Source organism: Protopterus annectens, chromosome 1.part2, assembly GCF_019279795.1.
Source record: "Protopterus annectens isolate FY-2018-M chromosome 1.part2, PAN1.0, whole genome shotgun sequence".
NCBI classification, from domain to species: Eukaryota; Metazoa; Chordata; order Ceratodontiformes; family Protopteridae; genus Protopterus; species Protopterus annectens.
This window is the reverse complement of record NC_056727.1, coordinates 550896708-550924345: the sequence shown is the minus strand read 5'-3', so window position 1 is coordinate 550924345 and position 27638 is coordinate 550896708. Positions and strand designations below refer to the sequence as shown.

The 27638-nt window shown below is 42.9% G+C and overlaps 1 protein-coding gene across 1 annotated transcript in view; it reads left to right on the top strand.

The window, feature by feature from the left end:
- The window catches only part of EIF4A3 (eukaryotic translation initiation factor 4A3), a 635526-nt gene that overhangs the window by 395264 nt on the left and 212624 nt on the right, over positions 1-27638 (top strand). The window contains exon 8 of the mRNA XM_044060170.1: positions 8094-8232. Within this exon, the coding sequence (XP_043916105.1) occupies positions 8094-8232 (139 nt within the window). The remainder of the gene's footprint in view (positions 1-8093; positions 8233-27638) is intronic.

Genomic DNA, 27638 nt, shown 5'->3' with positions numbered 1-27638 from the left:
GTATGGCTCCTGATTCTCTGCCTCCGGCTCCTTGTAAGTCAGACAGATACTACAGGGTTCCTGACTCCCACAAATTCCTTTTCAAAAATCCCGTTGCAGATCCTGAAACCATTTTTCAGGGTCCCAAGGGCGTTAAGGCTTTTACTGCTAAAAATCCTAACCCTTCTGATAGAGATTCCAGGCCGCTGGATAGATGGATTAAGAAGGTTTACACTTCTGCAATCAGGGCTTTAAACTGTCAATTTCATATGCTAAAATATCAACAGCATGTCATGGGACTGCTTAAACAGAAAATTATGTTAATTTATGTGTGGAAAATAAAAGATTTACAGGATTTATTTCATTCAGCTGAATAAGTTGGAAAACATACTTTGCAATGTGGTTTTGACTCTTTGGGGGCCTCTTGCAGGGCTGCTTTAACTGGGTCTGTGCTAAGAAGGCATACTTGGCTCAAATAGCAAAATCTGCCTGATCATGTTAAAGCAAAATTTTTGGATGCTCCTTTACAACAGGACCGTCTCTGTGGTAATAAGGCTGAAGAAGTTTAAAAAAAAAATGGAAGATAAAGCTAAATATATGCATACTGTGAAAGATTTCTTAGAAGTGCAACCTCCAAAATTTAGTAGGCACTGGCCTACTAAAAACTGGTCCTTTCCAGTTTCTTAGAGAGCCACTCAAGTGAAACCCAGACATTCCAAATGATGTTCATCATGTTTCACTGTTGCAGTCATTACACTTGGGTTATCCTGCTGGCAGGCTACCCGCAGTCAGCCCGAGTTCCAAAGTCTTGGTCCGGCATCGGTTGATATCGCCTCTTCCCTGACATCAGTGCGCCAGGGGTATAAAAGATGCAACCGGCGCCATTTTCTTCAGTCTTTCTTGCCGCGCGGTGCCCGAAGCAAAAGCAGTTCGTAAGTGCTGGTTGGCCGACTCCTGAGATTTTCAAAATAGAGTTTCACAGCCGAATTCTTCAATAAAGCTAAGTACCCCATTGGGGAAACTTTTTCTTGCTCCAGAACCGATGTCAATAAAAGTTAACAATTGTATTTCTTGTGGGAAGCAAATACCTCATAAGGATTTTCACTCTTACTGTATCCCTGACCATGACGTTACTAGTTGTCGGTTTTGTGCTAGATTCAACAAATGCACTATTAAACGTTGGTTTGATTTTGCCTTACTTTACTTTGGCCGAAGGTTTAACTATATAATGCTGTTGGAACAACCGACGACCGGAATTCATAAAAAGTGCAAAGACAAGGAAAAGGACAGGCATCCGAGGTCCAAAATCGACGAAGCCTCTTCTAGGCCAGTCGCCGGTTCTCAGTGAGGCGCTTTTGCAGCCCCTGACACCCGCTACCTCAGAGCCACAGGCCGTATCTGACTCCCACGTGGAGACAACTAGGCCTCTGGATACTCAAGATAATGAGCCTACAGAAACTATACCCTCAGATGGGTCCGGAGCAGCTGAGCAGGCATTGGCTTCTGAGGGTGTTTTCTGACCTTCACAGCTTACTATCAAGTCCTCTGCAACAGCCAAGGTACAGTCAAAGACACCAGTAAAGACAAGGAAACAAGTACAGCATTCTCCTGGACAGTCATGTATGCCAAAGAAACAGATGCTTAAAATGGCCGAAGACTTAATTACTTTGATCAGGGGATCCCATCCTCCTCCTGAAAAAAGGCCTAGGCAAGGCACTGATTATGATTCCTCTGACCAGGTTTCTATTTCCTGTGATTCCTCTTCAAATCAGGCTTATTTTCTCCCTCCCTTTGAGGACTCTGATGCTGAAGAATCTATACCTTCAGCCTCTCCACCTGAGGATTATTCTTTTGGGGAAACTCTGCACACCATGAGGGAACATTTCCACTGGGAGAGCCAGGATTATTCAGAATCCAAGAAAAGGCTCAGAGATTTTCTTTTACTGCCTCAGCACAGGCCCCTAGCTATCCCCCCTATGCTTGATATTGTTGATGATGTTTTCTCTGAATCCAGTCTGTCTCCTGATTCTTTACCCTCTGCACCAGTCAAGCCAGACAGGTATTTCAGAGTCCCTGACTCTCATAAATTTCTTTATAAAAACCCTGCTGCTGACCCAGAAACAATTTCTCAGGGTCCCAAAGGGGTTAAGGCTTCCACTGCAAAAAACCCTGTTCCCTCTGATAGGGATTCCAGAGCACTGGATAGATGGGGGAAAAAAGTCTACACTTCTGCTACTTGAGCTGCAAGGGCTTTAAACTGCCAGTTTCACATGCTTAAATATCCATAGTACCTTATGTCTTTTTTAAAACAGAAAATGCTTATCAACTCAGAAAATCATGACAATAAGGAAATGCAGGAATTATTGCATGCAGCTGAACAAGTGGGAAAGCATACTTTGCAATGTGGTTCTGATTCATTAGAGGCTTCTTGCAGAGCCGCAGTTACCAGGCTCTGTCATTCAAAGGCATACTTGGTTGAAAGAACAAAGTTTACCTGAACATGTTAAAGTAAAATTATTGGATGCACCACTACAGCATGATACTTTGTTTGATGTTAAGGCAGAAGAGGTGTTAAACAAAATGGAGGATAAAGCAAAATCTATGCAGACAGTAAAGGATTTCTTACAGGTTCAACCACATAGGTTTAGTAGAAACTGGCCTTCAAAAAATTGTTCCTTTCAGGTCTCCGACAGGCCACAAAGAGGCAGATACAGACGCCCAAGAGGCATATCTCAGCCCCAAGGATCCTACAGACCTAAACAATGGGGTGCTTCTACCCCCAAAGGAGGAGAAGACAAATCACAACCTTACAGGAAACGGTCCCAATGACTTCCCTCTACAAAGGCCAAGCACTTACCTTTTGGCAGCACCCCTAGGGGGAAAGCTAGCACTTTTCGCACAAAATTGGCACTTAAATTACCCATGACAAATGTGTACTGAATATAATTACTCAAGGTTACAGGTTCCACTTTCACACCCTTCCAAAATCAAAAGGTATGCCAAACCTGCCACAAAACCAATGGGCAGAGGCACAAAAGGAAATTGCTGCTCTCATGGACATGGGAGCTATTCAAAGAGTACCACAGCAAGAACAGGGACAAGGATTTTACTCAAGACGTTTCCTGGTACCCAGAAAGGACAACGCCTGGAGACCAATACTGGACCTGTCAGTCCTAAATACTTACCTGGATGTTCCAAAATTCAAAATGTTAACATTACAGCAACTTCTACCCATGCTGGGCAAGGAGGCTTGGCTAGTTACTTTGGACCTCAAGGAGGCATACCTGCATGTCCCAATCAGACAATCTTGCAGAAGATACCTCAGATTCATAGCTGGCTCGATGCATTACCAATTCTCTGCACTGCCCTTTGGCTTATCTACTGCGCCCAGGGTCTTCACAAAATGCCTGGCACCAGTAATTGCATTTTGCAGACAAAGAGGAATTCAAATATATCCCTACTTGGACGACTGCCTTATTCAAGCAGAGAGCAAGGACATTCTTCTAAGACATCTGGCATTTGTAAAAACATTACTAATTTGCCTAGGGTACACTGTAAACAAAAATAAATCAATACTACTGCCCTCTCAAGAGATAATATTCCTGGGTGCAAGCTTAAATACAACTGCCCAGATGGCTTATCTCCCGCCAGACAAACAAAGGCAACTGACTCATTACTTTCAAATGATGGTAACAAAGACCCAGCTCCCTTCAAGAAAAATTCTGCAGGCCCTGGGTTTCATGGCATCCTGCATTCTACTAATTCCATATGCAAGACTGCATATGAGGAAACTACAGTGGTATCTAAAAAGTGTTTGGACTCAACATTGCCACAGCCTGGAAACAGTAATAACTATAATTCCCTGTCTACAACAGGAGTTTCTATGGTGGTCCCGGGCCTGTCACCTCAACAAGGGACAGCCCTTCACCTTGCCCACAGCCAGGCAGACTATAACAACAGATGCATCGGATTATGCCTGGGGCGCACATGGAAGGAAAATGTATTCAGGGACGTGGCCCAAGGAACAAATGCATCTTCACATCAATCAAAAAGAGATGTTCGCTGTACAGAATGCCCTGACAGCCTTCAAGGATCTACTACAGCCAGGACAACTATTGCTAAAGACGGACAACACCACAGTTATGTGGTACATAAACAAGCAAGGTGTCACACATTCCTACCCCCTCTGCAGGCAAGCCATGACTTTGTGGAAAACGGCACTGACCTATCAAGTACATCTGCAGGCACAATTCCTGCCAGGAAAGAAAAATACACTGGCAGACGAACTAAGCAGAAGGTCTTCAGCATGATTACAAGGAAATGGGGACGCCCAGACATAAATCATTTTGCCTCCCCTCACAACTGCCAACTACAGAAATTCTGCACAAGGACTTATCACTCTCACAAACATGGAAAGTGGATGCTCCTTCTTTCAGCTGGGAAACCCTGACGGTTTATGCCTTCCCTCCACTGCCTCTTCTTCCTAAGGTATTCCTAAAAGTCAGACAAGAGAAGCCAAAAATTTATCCTGATTGCCCCAGACTGGCCACGCCAGCACTGGTACCCAATCCTAAAGAGCTTGTCTCCCCAGCCTGGCCTTTACCCCAAATTCTTCATCTCCTGACTCAGCAGAACAACCAGATTGTGCACAGTCAACTCAGAACCTTAAATCTGGCTGCATGGCAGATAATGTAGTCACTCAAACCACACCTCTCTCTAAAGCTGTTATGGATGTCATTTTAGAAGCCAGGAGGCCCAGCACTAGGAAATCCTATGCAGAAAAATGGAAGAAATTCTGTGCTTGGAACCAGGCCCAAGGACTCGAACCACTTGTTCCAAATATACCTCAGATTTTACAATACCTAACTGAGATGCTGGACAAAGGCCTTTCCTTTTCATCTATTAAGATCCATGTCTCTTGCCATTTCAGCTCATTACAATACGGAACCTCCTATTTTTTCGCATCCACTACTAAGGCAGTACATCAGAGGGGCAAGAAACATAAGACCCCCAAGGAGAGCAAAAATACCTACTTGGGACCTCAATTTTGTTTTAGAAAAACTCGCACTGCCTCCTTTTGAGCCAGCCAGCACAGCTGATATAAAATTCTTATCATGGAAAACTGCTCTGCTCCTAGCAATAACTTCAGCAAGAAGAGTCTCAGAGTTACAAGCATTAATGGCAGTGGAACCTTTTATCATTTTTCACCAAGACAGGGTGTCTTTAAGAACAAACCCTACTTTTATGCCAAAGGTGGTATCAAGTGTGGCTTTAAACTAGACCGTTAATTTGCCAACATTTTATCCAAATCCCCAGAATAAAGGGGAGAGAGACTTCTTCATTCCTTGGACATACACAGACAGTTACACTTCTACTTGGACAAAACAAAAGCTTTCAGGAAAACTGAGCAATTGTTTGTAGCATATGCTGCAGGAGCGCAGGGAAAAGCTATTTCAAAACAGACAATTTCAAAATGGATAGGGCACTGTATATGTTTCTGCTATATACAACATGGGAAAACTGTACCTAGCAACATTAGGTCTCATTCCACCAGGGCTACAGCCACTTCAACTGCCTACCTCAGAGGAGTACCTACCAAGGACATTTTGGAAGCTGCAACTTGGAGTTCTGTGCATACCTTTACCAAGCATTACCACCTGCCTCTTTACTCTAAATCCAAAGCTGGCTTTGCCACTGTAGTGTTGCAGGGCCTTATAGCCACCCCTAATGCCTTATAGAATCAGCCACCCAATCTCAGCTTTGGGATTCAAACCAAGTGTAATGACTGCAGCAGTGTAACACGATGAACATAGTACAGTTTTGTACCTACCATAAATGTAGATGTTAGAGTGTATACACTGCTGCAGTCCAGGTTACCCTCCCTCCTTCCCCTCTTCCTTGCTGGTACTTATCTATGCCTTCTACCCTTTACTACCTATGTGGTGTATTTGCTGGTAACTGGAAGTTTTTGATTGTATTTTTTTATGTATGTTTTATTAGCAATTTGCATTGCCTACCTATTTGGGTGCACCTGACATCTGGGACAAGAAAAACTGAAGAAAATGGCGTCTGCTGCATCTTATATACCCCTGGGCACTGACGTCAGGGAAGAGGTGACAGCAACAGGTGTCGGACCAAGACTTTGGAACTCTGGCCGACTGAGGGACCGCCTGACGGCAGGATAACCCAAGTGTAATGACTACAGCAGTGTATACACTCGAACATCTGCATTTATGGTAGGTACAAAACTGTACTTTTCACAGTAGGGCAGGCACCATTATCAATTCAGAGCCTTGCCCTTTGCTTTGTCCACTGCACCCAGAGTATTCACAGCATGTCTGTCTCCAGTGATAGCTTTTTGCAGGACAGAGGACATTCAAATATTCCTTTACCTAGACTATTGCATAGTCCTACTATTCTCCTACCTTGGATGCCTTGTAGGCCTTGGATCTCACTGTAAATGTTTTTTTCAGAGCTGTGACTGACTGTAAATGAAAATAAGTCCTCTTTCATCCCCTCCCAGATTATGATAATATTGGGAGAGACCCTAGTCATAATTCAGTGCAGGTTTTGCCTCCTCAGGAGTGGAAATTTATGCTTTCTGGACCGTTTGTCCTGCTCTCACAGAGGGAAAAGGTCACTTGCACCTCTCTGTGGGAGACAAGTGCTCCACGCCTCTCAATTTATAACCAACTTCGAGATCACCATTTCTCAGAGAAAAGGGTACATTCCGAGAAATTACTCTCCAGTTTTAATTTATGCAAGTCTGCATTTCCAGCCATTCAGCCTTCTCAATAAGGTGCTCTGTGTTTTGTGTCCTAACCATTCAAACTGCTATCATAGTGATGTAACAGCCATTTTTGAGGCTTCGTTTTTTTCATTTAATTTACTATACGCAGTTTTGCATGATGCAAATTTTCTGTTTAAACACAATACAGTTTTCTTTTTGAATTGTAGCATGACTTTGCTATTTCTGTTTGTTATTCATTGTGCATGTGTGTGCTGTCATCATAAGACAAAACCACTGAGTCACACCTCATCAAAGTAAAATAAATATATATATACACGACGTACAGACCACACACGCTACTGATAAGAGTATTGTACATGTACAACAAACACTACACTAGATCCCCCCACTAAACATTAAACATTAACTTTAACACACTTGTAAACCTAAAAGTGTACTTGCCTGCTCAAACCAGTTCTTGTAAAACACATTGGGAAGTTAGTAAACTACTTCCGCTTTAAGAACCTTTAAAACAAATGGGAGAACTTTTCAGAGCAAGACATTTAGCACCATTAAAAATAACATCAGACATGTATATACATGAGAACTTTGCCCCCCCCCCCCCAAGTTTTAAATTAGTAACTCTATAGTTGCACAACCATGACCAAAGTGAAGTAACCATTCCTGTGCTATAGCTGACGGAATGTCATTTGACTGTAGGCACCACCCATGGACTTGGGTGTACTGTTTATAATGCAACACCTGCAACACTCACTCGAATGTTCCATCAACATATATCCCATGGTAACACGTGTGTGTATACACATTTGTGTTCTGTGTAACAGAAGGGTATTGGTATGTATTTGGTCATTATTTCTGTTAATAATACCTTGCAATGTTGAGAGGGTGGCCTAATGGTTAAGGTGTTTGCCTTACAAACACAAGGTGCAGGGTTTGAGTCTCACAAGGGATAATTGGCTAGGCTTAAAATGGCTCACAAGTGCAGTTATTTTAGTACTAACCTATGTTTGTAAATGCTGATTCTTTGGTCTTCAACAAATGTTGAATCCACTCATTCTTACAACATTGTAGCCATCTTCCTGAAATTTTATGCTCCTAAAATCCCAGAAATGTATTTGTATACAATTCTGTTTTTGGTGTGTTCACTAAGAATACCCTCACTCTAACCGTGTGTATGTTTACAGTAGAAGGCTCTGCTTCTGTTTCCTGATGTTTTGTGTCAGTTCTGTCTAGCTTAAGTAAGATATAATTTAGAAAGTAAAATGAAAAGCAAGTGCATTAAAAAAAAAAACTATGGGGAAGAATATAGCATGTTTTGCATGTCATGGATTCATTTTAATTATATGTATATTGCTATTTACAGTGATGAATTGACTCTGGAAGGAATTAAACAGTTCTTTGTTGCGGTAGAAAGAGAGGAGTGGAAATTCGATACATTGTGTGATCTGTATGATACCCTCACTATTACACAAGCAGTCATTTTCTGCAATACTAAGAGGAAGGTATGAAAATTTTATCTGGAAATACTGACTTTTTGTGGTGACAATTTTGAAATGTACAAATAAGATTGTATGCTGCTTCCAATTTGTCTCTTACACTGTTTTAAGTTGGTAAAGTAAAACTCATTTCTCAGCTGGTTAGTCTCAAAAGTCATAATTTGTTTAATTTATAGATCGGGTCCCACTGAGCCTGTGATCCTTTTTATGGGAGTGCTTTATTAGTAAGTAGAGGAAACTGTTTTTAACTGACTAAAGCCATTAGGCATGGGTGCCAGTCTTATGGGGATATTCCATGAGCAGAGTCTAGTTAAAGGACCAGTATGGGCAGAAACCTACAATTTTTTTTTTTTAATCATGTTATGAAGTGCGCTACCCAGTGCAAACCTGCCACCAGCACTATAACTCCTCTTTACTAATTTTATTTCTGTAGTCTTGAATACCCTCATAGGAGCAGACATCTTGATGTGGTCTTATTTTCCTGGAAAGTTATGTTTTTGCCCACGATGTACTGCACAGACACAACTGATGAGATTAATTCACTGTCATTTTTCCTTCAGGATCACAATTGCATTCACTTAGAACAGAAGTAGTGCGAAACACTGCTAAATTTGCGAATCTTTAGTAAAACTGTCAGAAACTGGTTTGTAGCGAGTCTTGTGTATAAATATATATATATATATATATATTTTTTTTTTTTTTTTTTTTTTTTAGGTGGTGTAAAATCTGTAAAAAGTACTTGCAGAAATGTAAAGAAATGACCGCGATAAAACAACATTTTTAGAAAAGTAGAATTTTGTGAATTTAAGATCCTGCCTTTCACCCTCCTTCCTTCCTTCCCTGAGTCAGACAAATTGTCATATTTTCTGACTTACAAAGCTCAATTAAAGTATAACTGCACCCACAGACTGAAAAAAAAGTTTATTTCATCATGTTTTGATGTTTCATACGTTTTAAAACCACTTTTGTACTGTATATAATTTTTTTATATTTTTAAATGTAATTTCAGAATTTGCCTGCATGACGTCTGGCATCTTGATTTTTTTAGTCTACCTGTAGGTATCCCACCATGCAGTGTTTAGCTTTAGAATGTTACATCTTCGCCCCTAAGCTTCTGTCACTGCACTGAATTTACATGTGTTTTCACATATACCATGCTTTCTTTTAGTCAGCCAGGTTTAATTACCATTTCTTGCTTTTCAGTGACTACTTAAAAGACAAATGGGGATAATCACACACAACAGTATTCTTGGTGCCTGTTACTACTTTTTCTTTCTAAAGTGGCCAGTTTTCATTATTTTGTTATGCCTGAGTTGTCGTCCTTAAAATCACCCCCCCCCCAAACACCTCCCCTCTGTATCTATCATAGAGGCAAAGGTAATTTGAGCTGTTTCCTGCTGTGATTGATAGCTAGCAGTAGGAGACAAAGTTTATGTACTGTTACCTTGTACTACCCACCTACTTAAAGTGGGAAACTTATTTTGCTGCACCATAACTTCTTCCGTTCTCAAATTTTAATCCTTAGTACCTACTAATTGGTAAATAATTTGGCAAACCTTCCAACTTCATTTTTCGGGGATTCCTAAGAAAGCAAAATTCTTAAGTAATTGTGTCACAAAGGCCCTAAAACATTGCTTTTATATGTAGCACCATGATGCACTTAAAATCTTTTTGCATCAACGTGCATTTTCTAAACAACAGTAATGAAAGTGTAAACTGTCACATTATTGACTTTAATTACTGTTAATTACCTGAGAAGTTAGGGACAGGTCAAAGGTAAGATTAAAAGAATCATGAGCATTTGAGGTGTGTGGTCTTGGACCAATTACCTCTTATTGTACTGTTGTCTGTATTTGCTCCCTGTAATTTGTCTCTTGCAGTTGGAGGATTTTTCCAAGTTATCTGCAGTAGTTATCTTAATCTGAAGAATAATACAAAAAATGTGACAAAAGGTTAAAAAAAATTATCTGGATTATATTGGAAGATTGTGATGAGGAACCAGGGTTGGAAGCACTGTGGAATGTGTATGGGAGAGGAGCAGTGGGAAGCATGGGTTTAGGTGTCATGGAACCCTTTATCTAAGGCACCATTTCACATTCATCTGTCTGGCTTTTTGTCGGATACGATCTGTGTGTTTCTGTGGAGATTATGCTGTTTTTCTTTATTTTCTTATTTAAAAAAAAAAAAAAGCTATTGTAAGTTTTTCATACCTCTCTAGTAGTGTTTCTAGTTATGATTTAGGTGGCACATATGCAACATTGATACTGTTGGGCATATCAGTATGACAATTGGTAGCATGTTGGTCAGTGGGCCAGAGGCATTATTTATTCTTTAGACTTGTAGTACCCATTGCATATTAAGCCAGATTCATCTGTAATTAAAAGGAACAACTAAGTCTACAAGCTCTCTTCACAAAGCGGGGAAATGTACTAAAATGATGCTATTTTAATCTCGTAGGATCATAGGAAGTTATTAGGCTAATGCCCCTAGGGCCTTTACAAACCTAGCCTAGTTTAAACCCTTGTACCCAAGAGTGTCCATTTAAAACAGAAATTGAAATCCGCACCTATTGCCCCTATCCAAGAGGAACATGGGTGGAACTCCTGGGGTGACTTTCCGGTCACTCATCCAGTTGTCCACATTTTGCTTAAGTCGGGTCAACGAGGGGCTCTGTTTAAAATAAATTAGAAGTCTGCTCCACAGAAGAGGCACCCTCTGGGGGACAAATCTGTCCCTCCAGCAGATTCGGTTTTCGCACAACAGGTTAAGGTCCTTGGAGCATGTGACCCATGTGCCATTTGTCTTGCAAATGTGCAGCATTTCCATTAAAGCAGGGTCAGAGATTGCTTTGTATGCAAGGCACAGATTGCCTCAGAGTAGTCTGTACAACACAGAGTAAAATTGATAGTGATTTCTGTCTGTCCAAATATGACAGATGCAGGAAGCCCTGAATTTTCTTTGTGAGGAATGTTTGTATCTACACCTGCTGCAGGTGCCTGGAAAGGTACATAAAAAAGGAGCATTGTACTCCATTATAGTTCTGATGAGGAAAGAGTACAGGGAGGTTGTAACCTCTTTTCTGGAGGCAGTGCCATTACTTAGGAAATGAACAATATAAAATGCCCTTCTTATTACACTGGGGACATGGTGACCAAATGTAAAGCCACTGTTAACCTGTGTGCCCAGATCTCTCACCACCGAGTGCTTTCTTAGGGTATTGTTGTTCATGTGGTAGGTTGCAGGGATGTTGCCCTTGCCAAAGGGGATAATATGTTTTTTTTGCATTTAGTTTAAGACCATGACTTTGGCACCAGTCATTACTCAGTGCAAGTCCCTCTTGCACGATGTTGACGCCATCTGGGGGCTCAATGACTGCTTCCAGTTTGCAGTCATCCTCAAACTTTGTCAGCCACAGACCTTTATTTTTTGCCTTGACTTCGGAAAAGTAGATGTCAGACAGTAAGGGTCCCAGGGCACGTCCATGTGGGAAACCACTGGTTATGGATCTACTAGAGGAGGTGGAGTTCACTATTTTAACTGAATAGGTTCTGTCATTGAGCCAGTTTGCAACCAGTTTGTTTACATCAACAAAGTGCACCCGGAGTTAAACTGATATTGGATACTTTCAACAATCCCTTCGGAACACATCCTGTTTTTCCTCTGTCCATTAACAGTGAAGAAATCAACAAAAAAAGTGAACTTGGCAAATTGTTAAAAAGGTACCGTTCCTTATTTATAGAGAACTGTTACTTCGAAAGGTGCATTGAATTACGTATTATACCGAAAGGGCTAAGGTTTTTTAAATGCCCCAACGGAGTGTACTTAGGCGATCCCATGTTTAATAGTTTGGTATCTTTTTTTAACGAAGCGGGATTATCCTTTTTAAAACTGTTAATGGACAACAATTTGACAAAAATGAGTGTCTTGAAAGACGACATTTGTCAAATTGAGTCAGAACTTAAAAATATGCTAGCTGACAATAAGAAACAGGTTGATCTTTTTAACAAGATCGCCGACGACGTAGAAAGACATTCCACGGAAGTTACTAATAGAAAACATTCTAAACTTTTGCGTGATATTGCCTCCTACGAGTCCAAAACGGCTTTTAATCACTTTGTGCAACGTGGCAAAGACAATAACTTTAAAACACCAGCTTTTTCTAATGCAAATAGACGCATTTACAGTTCTGTTGTGACGGGCAATGCTACGGCAGCTACCCGCAATAACGGAAATGCAGGTAGACGTTCAACCGGACCAGCAAAAGATACCATCAGTACAACCAACATGAAAAATACTGAAACCGTTGAAAATATAGATGGTGATAAAAATTCTGAGGAATCTACCAATACAGATTTAGACAAAGATAACTTTGATGCTAACAGTGTTAGCGTCAAGACTAAAGGGGGTAAAAATACTTCTGTCACTAATTTGACATTAACCTCTTCAAATTTTTTTGCAAAGAAAATTTCATCCCAGAAAAAGACCATATTAACGAGGAGTCGCACCTTTTTGGGGTCGAGCTCCTCAGGAGAAGAGACTTAAATTTACAAAGCAACCGCTTTGATATCATTAATTTAACTGATGTTGAATTTAATTCCAATGAGATAAATGTTTTAAGATTTGGGTTTAATTTTATTCCTACCACTAAGGCTGATTATGGGAAAACAGTAGTTGACATAAAAAAGTACGCCAGAAAATTGAATTTACAGTACTTGTTGCATGATATTCCCTTGACAAACAAAGCTTTAATAAAACCTTCTACTTTCAACCCTCAATTAAACCATACTATTAAAATCTTTGAAGAAGTATGTATACAAGAGCTTGAACAGTTAACTAAGGGTACTAGAAAGGACAATAATTTAACACCTAATGATAGGAAAGCTTTTTATGAGTTACGTAAGAAAAACAATACATTGAGATTCATGAGAAGCGACAAAGGGGGTAACATAGTGATAATGACACAAGATTCTTACAAGAAAAAAATGCTGGAATTATTAAACAATAAACAGGAATATAAAGTTGTTTCATTATGTGAAATAAATAAAAAACATAGATTAATACATTCCTTTTTATACGATGCCTTGATGTCTGGTGAGATAGACTTAGAAGTTTATGAATTTTGTGTAATAGATAAGCCCAGGATAGGTATTCTTTTTGGAATACCGAAAGTCCACAAAAGTTTAGTGGATCCGCCTTTTAGGCCAATTGTGTCCTCTCCACATTCAATAACAGAAGGAATATCACTTGTTATAGATGCTACTTTAGGGCCATTAGTTTCCCAACAAGAATCTTTTGTAAAAGATTCCTGGCATTTTTTAGCAAAACTAAAAGAATTTGCAGATACGAATGTTTTTGATCCAAGTAAACATGTCATTTTTACCTTGGACGTCGTTTCCTTATATACATGTATTCCCCATGATGAGGGGGTTGATGCTATACGTAACTTATTAAGCAATAAATCTAATTACAATACAGGTCAAATTTCCACTATATGTAGATTTTTAGAGATTTTGTTGCATCACAATTACTTTTTATTTGATGGTACCTATTTGTGTTTGTGCAACTGGTTCTTCCTCCTTGGATTACCGTTGGTTCCTTCATTTGTGGTTTTACTCAGTTTGCAACCCACTTGACAGTATATGGGTTGACACCCAACTGGGTGAGTTTATCAGTGATGGCCGAGTGGGGGATTTCGTTAAAGGCCTTGGCCAGGTAGGCCATATGCACAGATTTACCCTCATCGAGGGCTTTGACGGTCTCAAACAAGTCCATCAAGTTTAACAGACAAGATGTTCTTCGTGTTTCACTGTTGCAGTCATTACATTTGGATAATCTGCTGGCAGGTTGCCCTCAATCGGCCTGAATTCTAAAGTCTTGGATCCTGCGTCGGTTGCTGTCTCCTCTTCCATGACGTCAGTGGTATAAAACAAGCAGCCAATGCCATTTTCTTTAGTCTTTCTTGCTGCGCGGTGCCCGAAGCAGAAGCAGTTCGTAAGTGCCGGTCTGCCGACTCCTGAATTTTTCAAATTCGAGTTTCAGAACCGAAGTCTTCATTAAAGATAAGTACCCCGTTGGGGAAACTTTTTTCTTGCTCCAGTCCGATGTCAGTAAAAGTTAATAATTGTATTACTTTTGGGAAGCAAATACCTCATAAGGATTTCCATTTATACTGTATTCCTTGCCTAGGCCCTGATCACAATGTGCCTGGTTGTCAGTTTTGTGCTAGATTTAACCAATTCACTATTAAGCTTCGGTATATTTTTGCCTAAAAATATTTTGGAAACAGATTTAATTAGGAGGCAAGGAGACCTAGTACTAGGAAATCCTATGCTGAAAATGGAAAAGATTCTGTTTCTGGAACCAAACTCAGGGCATGGGCACAGCAATGCCCAATTTACCTCAGATTCTCCAGTACTTAACTGAGATGCTTCACAAGGGCCTTTCCTTTTCCTCCATCAAAATTCATGCCACAGCCATTTCGGCTAATTTCAACACAGAACCACCCCTCCTCTCTCATCCACTACTGAAGCAGTTCCTCAGAGGGGCCAAAAACTTAAGACCACCTATAAGATCCCCTACACCAGCCTGGGACCTTAACTTTGTATTGGAAAAACTCAGTCTACCTCCTTTTGAACCAGCTGCAAATGCGGAGTTGAAATTTCTTTCTTGGAAAACAGCCTTACTTTTGGCCATCACTTCAGCAAGAAGGCCCTCATGGCAATGGAGCCTTTCATTATCTTTCATGCGGACAGGGTGTCCTTAAGGACCAATCCCTCTTTCATGCCCAAGGTGGTATCCAGTGTGGCCTTTAATCAGTCCATTCATTTGCCAACCTTCTTTTCTAATCCACAGAAAAAAGGGGAATGGACCCTGCACTCCTTAAGATGTGCACAGACAACTTCAGATTTCCTGAGAGGTTTAGTCCTATCCAAGTAAAATCTTAACAGCTGCTGGTTGCATTTGCTGCAGGGGCAGAGGGGAAGGCCATTTCATAACAAACCATTTCTAAATGGATAAGCCATTGCATTCATTTCTGCTGTAAGCACCATGGAAAACCTACCCCACAGGGGATAAGACCACATTCAACCAGGGCTGCATTTACCTCTACAGCCTTTCTCAGAGGTGTCCTACCAAGGACATCCTAGAAGCTGCTACCTGGAATTCTGTACATACCTTCACCAAGCATTACCATTTGTCTATTTTCTCTAAATCCAGAGCTGGCTTTGCCACTGCAGTCTTGCAGGGCCTTATAGCTGGTCCTAATGCTGTCTAATTACCTCCTCCCATCCTTAGCTTTGGGAATCTACCCAAATGTGATGACTGCAACAGTGAAACACGAAGAACATAGTACAGTTGTGTACACTTACCATAAATGTAGATGTTTGAGTGTATTCACTGTTGCAGTCCTGGTTACCCTCCCTCCAACCCCCTGACTTCTATTCACTACACCTCTTTTCTCGTTTACTATACTTAAAGCTTTTTGGTGTATTTGCGTTTTTGTTGGTGGTGTAACCTTGTATACGATTGCTTCCCATTATGGGGGCACCTGACATCTGGGGCAGGAAAAACTTTTGTAATGGCGTCGGCTGCATGCTTTATACCCCTGACAACCTGACATCATGGAAGATGAGACAGCAACCGATGCAGGACCCAAGACTCTGATAATCAGGCTGACTGAGGGCGACTACAAGCAGATAACCCAAATGTGATGACTGCAACAGTGAATACACTCAAACATCTACATTTATGATGTGTGCACAACTGTACTGTCTCTATGACCCAAATGTCGGCATCTACCAAGGTGAAGACTGCTTCCAGTGACTGCAGTTTCAGGTTAAGACTCCTATCATTATTCACTCCTAGTATTAAGCAGCATAACCTTGAGGTTGCTTTTAGAGGATGTTTATCGTGTTTCACTGTTGCAGTCATTACAATTGGGTTATCCTGCTGGCAGGCTACCCGCAGTCGGCCCGAGTTCCAAAGTCTGGGTCCGGCGTCGGTTGATGTTGCTTCCTCCCTGACGTCAGTGCGCCAGGGGTATAAAAGATGCAGCCAACGCCATTTTCTTCAGTCTTCCTTGCCGCGCAGTGCCCGAAACAAAAGCAGTTCGCAAGTGCCGGTTGGCAGACTCCTGAGATTTTCAAATTCGAATTTCAGATCCGAAGTCTTCATTAAAGCTAAGTACCCCATTGGGGAAACTTTTTTCTTGCTCCAGACCGATGTGAGAAAAAGTTAATAATTGTATTTCTTGTGGGAAGCAAATACCTCATAAGGATTTTCATTCTTACTGTATTCCTTGCCTAGGCCCTGACCACAACGTTGCTAGTTGTCGGTTTTGTGCTAGATTTAACCAACGCACTATTAAGCGTCGGTACGATTTTGCATTTCATTACTTTGGCAGAAGATTCAATTATATAATGCCGTCGGATCAGCCGACCACTGGAATTTATAAAAACCGCAAAGAAAAAGAAAAAGACAGGCATCCGAGGGCCAAAACTGATGACAAGGCTTCCGTTAGGCCTGTCGCCGGTTCTTAGTGAGGTGCTTTCGCAGCCCCTGACTCCCACTATCTCAGAGCCACAGGCCGCTTCCGACTCCCACGTGGAGCCGACTAGGCCGCTGGAAACTCAAGGTATTGGACACTCTGAAATTATTCCCTCAGATGGTCCAGAGCCACTGAGCAGGCATCGGCTTCTGAGGGTGTTTTCAGGCCTACACAGTTATATATAAAGCCATCTTCAGCTTCAAAGGCAAAGACTAAAGCAGCTCTAAAGACAAAAAAACAAGTACAGCATTCTCCTGGACAGGCCTCCATGCCTAAAAAACAGATGCATAAAATGGCCGAAGACCTAATTACTTAGATCAGGGGTTCCCATCCCCCTCCTGAGAAGAGGCCTAGGCAAGACATAGAATATGAATCTTCAGATCAGATTTCCATTTCTTCTGATTCCTCTTCTGAACAGGAATATTCCCTTCCTCCCTATGAGGATTCTGATGCTGAAGAATCTATCCCTTCAGCCTCACCTCCTGAGGATTATTCTTTTGGTGAGACCTTGCATACTATGAGGGAGCATCTCCACTGGGAGAGCCAAGATTACTCAGAATCCAAGAAAAGGCTCAGAAACTAACTTTTATTACCCCAGCACCAGGCCCCTTGCTATTCCTCCTGTTTTAGACATTGTAGATGATGTATTTTCAGAGTCTGGTCTGTCTCCTGACGCTTTACCACCAGCTCCTGTTAAGCCAGACAGATACTACAGGGTTCCTGATTGTCATAAATTTCTTTACAAAAACCCTTCTGCTTACCCAGAAACTATCTCTCAGGGTCCCAAGGGGGTCAAGGCTTCCAGTGCAAAAAACCCTATCCCCTCTGATAGGGATTCAAGGGCCCTGGACAGATGGGGGGAAAAAGATTTATACTTCTGCTACCTTGGCTGTAAGAGCTTTAAATTCTCAGTTTCATATGCTTAAATATCAGCAATATCTTATGTCGCAGCTTAAACAGAAAATGTTGACAAATTCAGAATGTTCAGAAAACAAAGAAATGCAGGATTTATTGCATGCAGCTGAACAAGTGGGAAAGCATACTTTGCAATGTGGTTTTGATTCTCTAGAGGCCTCCTGTAGGGCAGCAGTTACAGGTTCTGTCACTAGGAGGCATGCTTGGTTAAAAGAACAGAATCTGCCCGATCATGTTAAAGAAAAGTTTTTTTAGATGCTCCATTACAACATGATAACCTTGTTTGGTGTTAAAGCAGAAGAGGTGTTAAAGAAAATGGAGGACAAAGCTAAATCTATGCAAACAGTGAAGAATTTCTTACAGGTACAGCCTCCCAGATTTAGCAGGAACTGGCCTAAAAAGAATTTGTCCTTTCCAGTGTCAGACAGGCCACAAAGAGGCAGATACAAATGCCCCAGAGGCATATCACAGCCCCAAGGCTCATACAGGTCTAAACAATGGGGTGCTTCTACCTTCAAAAGCAGAGAGGAAAATTCACAGCCATACAGGAAACAATCTCAATGACTTTCCCCTGCCAGTACCAAGCACTTATCTTCTGGCAGCTCCTTTGGGGGGAAAACTAGCACTTTTTTCACAATATTGGCACATGATCACCCAGGACAAATGTGTCTTAAATATCGTATCTCAAGGCTACAGGTTCCACTTTCACACCCTGCCAAGGCCAAATGGTATGCCAGACCTGCCACGCAATCAGTGGGCAGAGGCACAAAAGCAAATTTCATCCCTCATGGACATGAGAGCCATTCAGCAAGTACCACAGCAAGAGCAGGGACAAGGAGTTTACTCAAGGTTATTCTTGGTACCCAGAAAGGACAAAGCCTGGAGACCAATACTGGACCTGTCTATCCTAAACATATTTCTGGATATTCCAAAATTCAAAATGTTAACTCTGCAGCAGCTTCTGCCCATGCTGGGCAAGAAGGCTTGGCTTGTGACTTTAGACATAAGAGGCATACCTGCATGTCCCAATCAGACAATCATGCAGAGGATACCTCAGATTTATAGCTGGCTCTTCTGCAGGCTTTGGGCTTCATGGCATCCTGCATACTGCTAATTCCATCTGCAAGACTGCATATGAGGAAACTTCAATGGTATCTGAAAAGTGTTTGGACTCAACATTGCCACAGCCTGGAAACAATAATTACCCTCATTCCCTGCCTGCACCAGGGGTTTCGATGGTTGGCAAAAGCCTGTCACCTCAACACGGGACAGCCATTCACCTTACCCACAGCCAGGCAGACATTGACAACAGATGCATCAGGTTATGCCTGAGGGGGCCCATATGGCAGGAAGATGTATTCAGGGCACATGGTCCGCAAGTCAAATGCATCTACATATCAATCAAAAAGAGATGCTAGCTGTTCAGAATGCCCTGACAGCTTTCAAGGATCAACTTCATCCAGGACAACTACTGATAAAGACGGACAACACTATAGTCATGTGGTACATAAACAAGCAGGGGGGCACTCATTCCTACCCCCTCTGCAGACTAGCCATGAACTTGTGGGACACAGCGCTGACTTACCAAGTACATCTGCAAGCACAATTCCTGCCAGGAAGGATAAATACTCTGGCAGACTAACTAAGCAGAAACCTAATGGATCCCCACGAGTGGAAATTGGATCCACAAGTCTTCAGCATGATAACAAGGAACTGGGGATGCCCAGACATAGACCTATTTGCCTCCCCTAGCAACTGCCAATTACAGAGATTATGCACAAGGACTTATCACAAGCAAGCATGGAAAGTGGATGCTCAATCTTTCAGCTGGAAAAACCTAACAGTATATGCCTTTCCTCCTCTGCCTCTCCTCCCCAAGGTACTCCTCAAGGTCAGACAAGAGAAGCCAAAAATTATTCTGATTGCCCCAAACTGTCCCTGCCAGCAGTGGTACCCAATCCTAAAGAGCTTGTCTCAGTGCCCAGCGTGGACATTACCTCAAATTCCTCACTTATTGACCCAACAGGACAGTCAGGATGCTGCACAGCCAACTCAGGACCTTAAACCTGGCAGCATGGCGGATAATGTAGCCATTCAAGACGCACCTCTCTCTAAAGCAGTGATGGATGTTATTTTGGAGGCCTGGAGGCCTAGCACCAGAAAATGTTATGCAGAAAAATGGATTCTGTGCTTGGAACCAGGCACTAGGTATTGACACGACTGTTCAAATATTCCTCAGATTTTGCATTACTTAACTGAGATGCTGGATAAAGGACTTTCCTTTTCATCAATTAAAATTCATGCCTCTGACATTTCATCTCATTACAATACAGAACCACCTATTTTTTCTCATCCATTGCTAAGGCAGTACCTCAGAGGAGCCAAAAACATGGCACTTGCTCACTAAAGCAATTATAAGTCAGCACTAAAAATTAAAAGCACTACACCCTCGCTCCCCATTGGCCCTTGTTTTCAATTATAAAGGAACTCTCAATATTATTCTAGCATGTCCAAAGGTCAGTTGTCAATCTCCTCTCTGGTCCAGCTGGTGAATATGGGAATCTTGAGGCAATGTTACAACTGCCTCATGTACACAGACAACCCTCTCCTCCTCCCAGCAAATTCCAACACATGTGAGAGATGCAACCATATAGCCAAACTGGAGGCTAAGCTCTCTCAACTCAGTACTGGCAAAACAGTCAGGAGGAGAAGGAAACCACACTCACTACAATTCCAGTCTCACATAGACCTACCACGACAGCAAACCAAACACGGAGACCATCCAGGTGCAATTAACCATAGGCAAGACTGCTCTGCAATTTGTAGCATGTTACAGGCCACCCTCTCAAACTCAGGAACCTCACATGGCCTTCCTGAAAACATTGGAGGGGATAAATGTATCTCCAAACACCATCATACTAGGTGACTTCAACTACCCTAATATAGACTGGGAACACTACTCAAGCCCAAACACTCTAGCCCAAAGGTTCCTGGAGTTCATAAACTCAGATGCCATGGAACAACTAGTCACCATCCCCACAAGAGGAGAAAACATACTTGATCTCATCATCACAAACATGGGATCACAATGTTCAACACCGGAAGTATACCCCTCACTGGTGAGATCAGATCATAAACTAATCTCGCTGGAGGTCCTCATCCCGCCCCCACCTGAAATAAAAAGACCACAGTGAAAACTTCTCAAAAGCCGACTTCACACTTCTAAAAACGAGTGTGGTCTCCTTTAAGGCCCCTGAGCCAGTGGTAAACATTACTCAAACCGCTGAATCACTTACAAATGCCTTCTACCAGCACCTACAGGACTGCATGGATCAGGCAATCCCAAACAAAACTAAGACTCTTTGTACCAAAGGCAAGCGTCCAGTCTGGTGGACCCCAGCCATAAACAAGCTCTACAACAAAAGGAGGAAGCTACTACAAGATAGAGCAAAATCCTTGAAAGGTAAGATACCTTTGATCATTCTAAGTAAAAAACTAAGAGCTATCATAAAATCATCCAAGGCAAATTTTGAGAGAAAAATCGCCAAGGACTCAAAAGACAATCATAAGGCCTTCTTTAGCTATGTTAGAAACCTAGGAGGAAACTCCCAGATATGCTCAGAATTAGTTCAAAATGATGTGAAGATTACTGAACCTACACACATTGCCAACATACTGGCTGACAGGTTCAGTGCAAACTCCCCCCCCCCAAAAAGGAGAGATATCTATACCAGAGGATTGTAGCCCCCCAAACATCTCCAACGCCCAGGTGAGAACTGCTCTCTCCAAGGCAAAAACACAGCATCCATGGGACCGGATGGTGTCCCCGGCTGTGTGCTCCACGAACTCAATGAGGAATTAAACCCGCAGTTAGGACAGCTGTTTAATCTTAGCCTCACCTCAGGATACGTACCCAAGGAGTGGCGCATGGCGACTGTGGTCCCACTTCACAAGGGCGGTGCCTCCACCGACCCTGGAAATTACCGTCCCATTAGCTTGACCAGCCTTATCTGCAAAGCCATGGAGAGGATCATAATGGAACTCATAAATAAAGACATAGGGAACTTGCAGACTTTGGATCCAACCCAGTTTGGCTTTGTCAAAGGCAGATCATGCCTTTTAAACTTGGTTGACTTTTTCGAGACAGTCACCAAGGCCATTGATGAGGGAAAAGCAGTCCATACAGCCTACCTCGACCTGGCAAAGGCCTTCGACACAATACCCCACTCAGGTATCATCGAAAAACTCATCAGCTTGAATGTAAACCCATACATCACAAGATGGGTTGCAGACTGGCTAAGTGACAGAACCCACAGGGTCAGAGTTGCTGGAGCCATGTCAGACTCAAAGCCTGTCACAAGTGGTGTCCCACAGGGCTCAGTCCTGGGTCCACTCTTGTTCGGCATCTACTTTTCTGAAGTACAAGCAAACACAGGAGGGTTATGGCTGACAAAGTTTGCAGATGACTGCAAACTGGGGGCCATAGTCGAAAACACATCTGAGACAGATATCCTTCAGAAGGGCCTCACAGAAATGGATAACTGGTGCCAGAGCCATGGCCTAAAGTTAAACGCCAAGAAATGCATAGTCATACCCTTCGGGAAAAACAAGGTTACCCCTAGCTACCATATAGGTGGCAATCCACTGAGCACAGAAGAAGTCATCAGGGATCTGGGGACCCAGGTTGACAGTAGCCTTCGCTTTGACACTCATGTTGCTAAAGTAGTTAGGAAAACCTTCTACATTGCCCACCTGATCATGAAGGGATTCACATCTAGATCAAGGGAGGTCATCGTCCCCCTGTACTCATCACTCATTAGACCTATGATTGAGTACAATGCCCCATTCGGAATGCATCTGACCCGACACCTGCAGCAGCTGGAAAGGCCCCAAAAGTTCCTCACCAAAAGGATAAAGGGTCTCAAAAATATGTCTTATGCTGCCCGACTGAAAGAACTCCAGCTCTATTCAGTCTCATACCGCTTGCTCAGAGGTGACCTGTGCCTGACATATAAGGCCATGTCAAACCCAGATTTGATGAATATGCTTCACCTCAAAAAATCTAGATCCCTCAGGACCACAAGGGCGGGAGACTGAAACCTTGACACAGTTATTAATAGAACGTGCTGGAGGGACAGATTCATCACCCAGAGACTCCCTATGCTGTGGAACAAAATCCCGGTACATGTGAGGCAGAGCACCTCGCTGGCCTTGTTCAAGAGGAATCTTGACCAATGGATGGGAGATCGCAGATATACCCCAGGGATTACTTCAGTGTCACTGCTTGACAGAGGCACAGCAAAATAATAGGCATAGTTTTATTCAAACTAAAGGGGTGGCGAAAGCCACATAACTATGGGCTAGGCTTATAAATGCCCTTGGGCAGATAGCCTAGTATGAACCTATGAACATAATCACACAAAAACATACTCGGCGGCTCTAAATAAAGATCTGCCTAAGCAGCAGAGACCTCCAAAGCAGACACCCAAGCAACCGCTACCCCAAAAAAAAAACACGTGCAACACATCTCACAAAGCCAGTGTGCCGAACAGTCACAGCCCTTAAGGCTAAACAACACACCTGATACACTTGTAATAGGTGACTCTATCATCAGGCACACTGATGTCCTGCTCACCAGGCTGAACAAGGAGAAGGTCACGGTGAGCAGCCTGTCTGGCGTTAGGATCCGCCACATAACACAAGCACTCAGGTCACTCCAAGGCAAGTACAAATATGACTCAGTCATTGTCCATGCTTGTGTGAATGACCTGAGACGTACCTCCCTGGACTACATGAAAAGAGACATAGAGGAGCTCTCTGAGCATGTAGCCCAGGCTAGTATGACCCTGACCTTGAGTAGCATCTTATCCTCACCAAGAATGATGCCACAGTATGAAGACAAGATGATCAATTTCAACAATTGGCTTAAATATTGGTGTCATTCAAAGGGGATCCAATGCCTGTCAGCTTGGGATGATATGCACGACAAGCCACGATGCTTTGCTAGGGACGGCTTGCACCTGTCACCCCTGGGCTTTCGGATATTGGCAAAGGCTCTTGCTACCCCAATAGTGCCTTTTTTAGGCAAGGCTCAAAAGACAAACCCACCTCCATAGGTATCACAAGGAATAAGAAACTAAGAGTAATGCTACTCAACGCTAGAAGTCTAAACCTCAAGATGCATGCACTCGAAACTCTCCTTAGCATGGAGAACATCGATATCTGTGCAGTAACAGAAACCTGGTTCAGGGCTCCCGAGAGCACCCCAGCACTACCAGGTTATACCTCATACCATGCTTTTTGGCCCCAAAACTTGGACCGAACCACAAAGGAGGGGAGTATCGATATTCATCAAAGATACCCACACCTCCAGGTTGGTGGCAAAGCACGAAGCATCAGAGACCATCCATGTGCAACTAACAGTGGGTAAAACTGCCTTCAGTTTATAGCCTGCTACAGACCACCCTCCCAAACCCAGGAACCCCACTCGGCCTTCCTGAGAACACTGGAAAATATGAAGGTCTCTCCGAACACCATTATATTGGGCGACTTCAACTACCCAAACATAGATTGGGAGCATTACTCTAGCTCCAACACCCTTGCCCAAAGGTTCCTAGAATTCATAAACTCAAATGCTATGGAACGACTTGTTACCACTCCCACAAGAGGGGAAAACATACTGGACCTGATCATCACCAACATGGGGACTCTATGCTTCAGACCAGAAGTGTATCCCTCACTGGTAAGATCAGACCATAAACTGATCTCACTGGATATTCACATCCCGACCCCACCCCCTGCCTAGAAAACCACAGTGAAAAACTTCTCTAAAGCAAATTTCACACTCCTCAAAACCGAGGTGGAATCCTTCAAAGCCCCCGGGCCTGTGGAAAATATGGCCCAGACCGCAGAATCCTTTATAAATGCATTCTATGAACACCTTCAGGACTGCATGGATCATGCAATCCCAAATAAAACCAAGACCCAATCCTCCAAAGGCAGACTTACCTGTCTGGTGGACCCCAGCCATAAACAAACTATACAATAGAAGGAGGAAGCTACTACATGATAGAGCAAAATCCCAAAAAGGGAAGGCATCTCTGATCAGTATTAGCAAAAAACTAAGGGCACTCATAAAATCGTCAAAGGCCAGCTTCAAGAGAAAAATTGCACAGGACACTAAGAATAATCACAAGGCTTTCTTTAGTTATGTTAGGAACCTGGGTGGGAATTCCCAGATATGCTCAGAATTAGTCCAAAATGACAAAAAATACACTGATCCCACATACATTGCCAACATCCTAGCTGACAGGTTCAGCGCAAACTTCTCCCCCCCCCTCCCCACCAAAAGGGCAAATATCTATCCCAGCAGAGTGCTGCCACCCTGACATCTCAGATGCTCAGGTGGGAGCCCCTCCAAAGCAAAAAACACAGCATCAATGGGACCAGACGGTGTCCCAGGCTGCGTCCTACATGAACTCCAAGAAGAGCTAAACCCAAACATAAAACTACTGTTCAATCTCAGCCTTACTACAGGATATGTACCCAAAGAGTGGCGTACAGCAACAGTGGTCCCTCTCCACAAAGGTGGTGCCTCAACGGACCCTGGAAACTATCGCCCCATAAGCCTGACTAGCTTGGTCTGCAAAGCTATGGAAAGGATCATCATGGACCTCATGAATAAAGATATTGGGGACCTACAGACACTGGATCCTACCCAGTTTGGCTTTAAGGGCAGATCCTACCTCTTAAACCTGGTTGACTTCTTTGAAACAGTCACCAAGGCCATTGACGAAGGGAAGGTGGTCCACACAGCCTATCTAGACCTCGCAAAAGCTTTTGATACAATACCCCACTCGGGCATTATAGATAAGCTCACCAGCTTAAATATAAACCCCTATGTCACTAGATGGGTTGCAAACTGGCTCAAGGACAGAACCCACATGGTTAGAATTGCTGGAGCCATGTCAGACTCCAAACCAGTTACAAGTGGCGTCCCACAAGGCTCAGTCCTGGGACCTCTCTTGTTTGGTATATATTTCTCGGAGGTACAGGCCAACACGGAAGGACTGTGGCTGACCAAGTTCGCAGATGACTGCAAACTGGCCATAATCGACTCTCCAGCCGACACAAGCATCCTCCAAAAGGGCCTCATAGAAACAGACAACTGGTGCCAGAGCCATGGCCTCAAGCTAAACGCCAAAAAGTGTATAGTCATCCCCTTTGGCAAAACAAAGTGCCCACAAATTACCACATAGGTGGTAATCCATTAAGTACAGAAGAAGTAATTAGGGACCTGGGGACCCAAGTTGATAGCAATCTCTCATTTGACAACCATTCGGCCAAAGTGGTTAGAAAAACATTTTATATAGCCCACCTAATCATGAAGGGATTCACATCTAGATTAGGGGAGGTCATCGTGCCTCTTTACTCATCCCTCATCAGGCCCATAATTGAGTACAATGCCCCTTTTGGATGTACCTTACCAAACACCTGCAGCAACTGGAAAGACCCCAAAAGTACCTCACCAAGAGGATCAAAGGGCTCAAACAGATGCCATATGCTGCCCGGTTAAAGAAACTCCAGCTCTACTCAGTGGCATACCGCCTGCTCAGAGGTGACCTGTGCCTGACGTATAAGGCCATGTCCAACCCGGAATTAAGGGACATGCTGCACCTCAAAAAATCCAAATCTCATCGAGCTACATGCTCGAGAGACTTGAACCTCAGCACTGAAATAAATAGGACATGCTGGAGGGACAGATTCATAACCCAGAGGCTCCCTTCACTCTGGAATAAAATCCCAGTCCAGGTTAGGCAGAGTCCCTCATTGACTCTTCAAGAGGAATCTTGATGAGTGGATGGGAGATGGTAGGTTTACCCCTGGTATCACTTCTGTGTCACTGTTAGACAGAGGCACAGTATACTAACCTCGAAAAAGGGCATAGCAAAATTAATTTAAAATGGGTGGCGAAAGCCAAACATACTCTGGCTAGGCTTATAAATGCCCTAAGGCAGATAGCTTAGTATGAACCTATGAACATAAGACCTCCAAGGAGAGCACCAATACCTGCTTGGGACCTCAACTATTACTTGGAAAAACTCACACTGCCTCCACTTTGAGCCAGCCTCTGCAGCTGATATAAAATTCTTATCCTGGAAAACAGCTCTGTTCCTAGCAATAACCTCCGCTTGACGAGTCTCAGAGTTACAGGCACTCATGGCTGTGGAAACTTTTATCATTTTCTATCCTGACAGGGTTTCTCTAAGGACAAACCCTACATTTATGCCTAAGGTAGTGTCCAGTGTGGCCCCTAACCAAACAATTCATTTGTCTACCTTTTACCCAAACCCACAGAATAAGGGTGAGAGACTTCTGCATTTGTAGGACATTCACAGGCAGCTATGCTTCTACTTGGATAGAACCAAAGCTTTCAGAAAGACTGAACAGCTTCTAGTGACATATGATGCAGGATCACAAGGAAAGCCCATCTCAAAACAGACTATTTCAAAGTGGATAGGCCACTGCATTCGTTTCTGCTATTCACAGCATGGCAAATCAGTGCCTAAGGGCATTAGGCCACATTCAACCAGAGCAGCAGCCACATCAGCAGCCTTCCTTCAGAGGAGTACCAACCAAAGACATCTTAGAGGCTGCAACTTGGAGTTCAGTGCATACTTTTCCAAAGCACTATCACTTACCTCTCTACTCTAAATCCATGGTAGGCTTTGCCACTGCAGTTCTGCAGGGCCTGATAGCCTCTCCTAATCCTATTTAGCCAGCCTCCCAACATTAGGTTTGGGATTCAACCCAATTGTAGTGACTGCAACAGTGAAACACGAACATAGTACAGTTGTGTACCTACCATAAATGTAGATGTTAGAGTATATTCACTGTTGCAGTCCAGGTTACCCACCCACCATCCCCCTTTTCCTTGCTTGGACTTATCTGT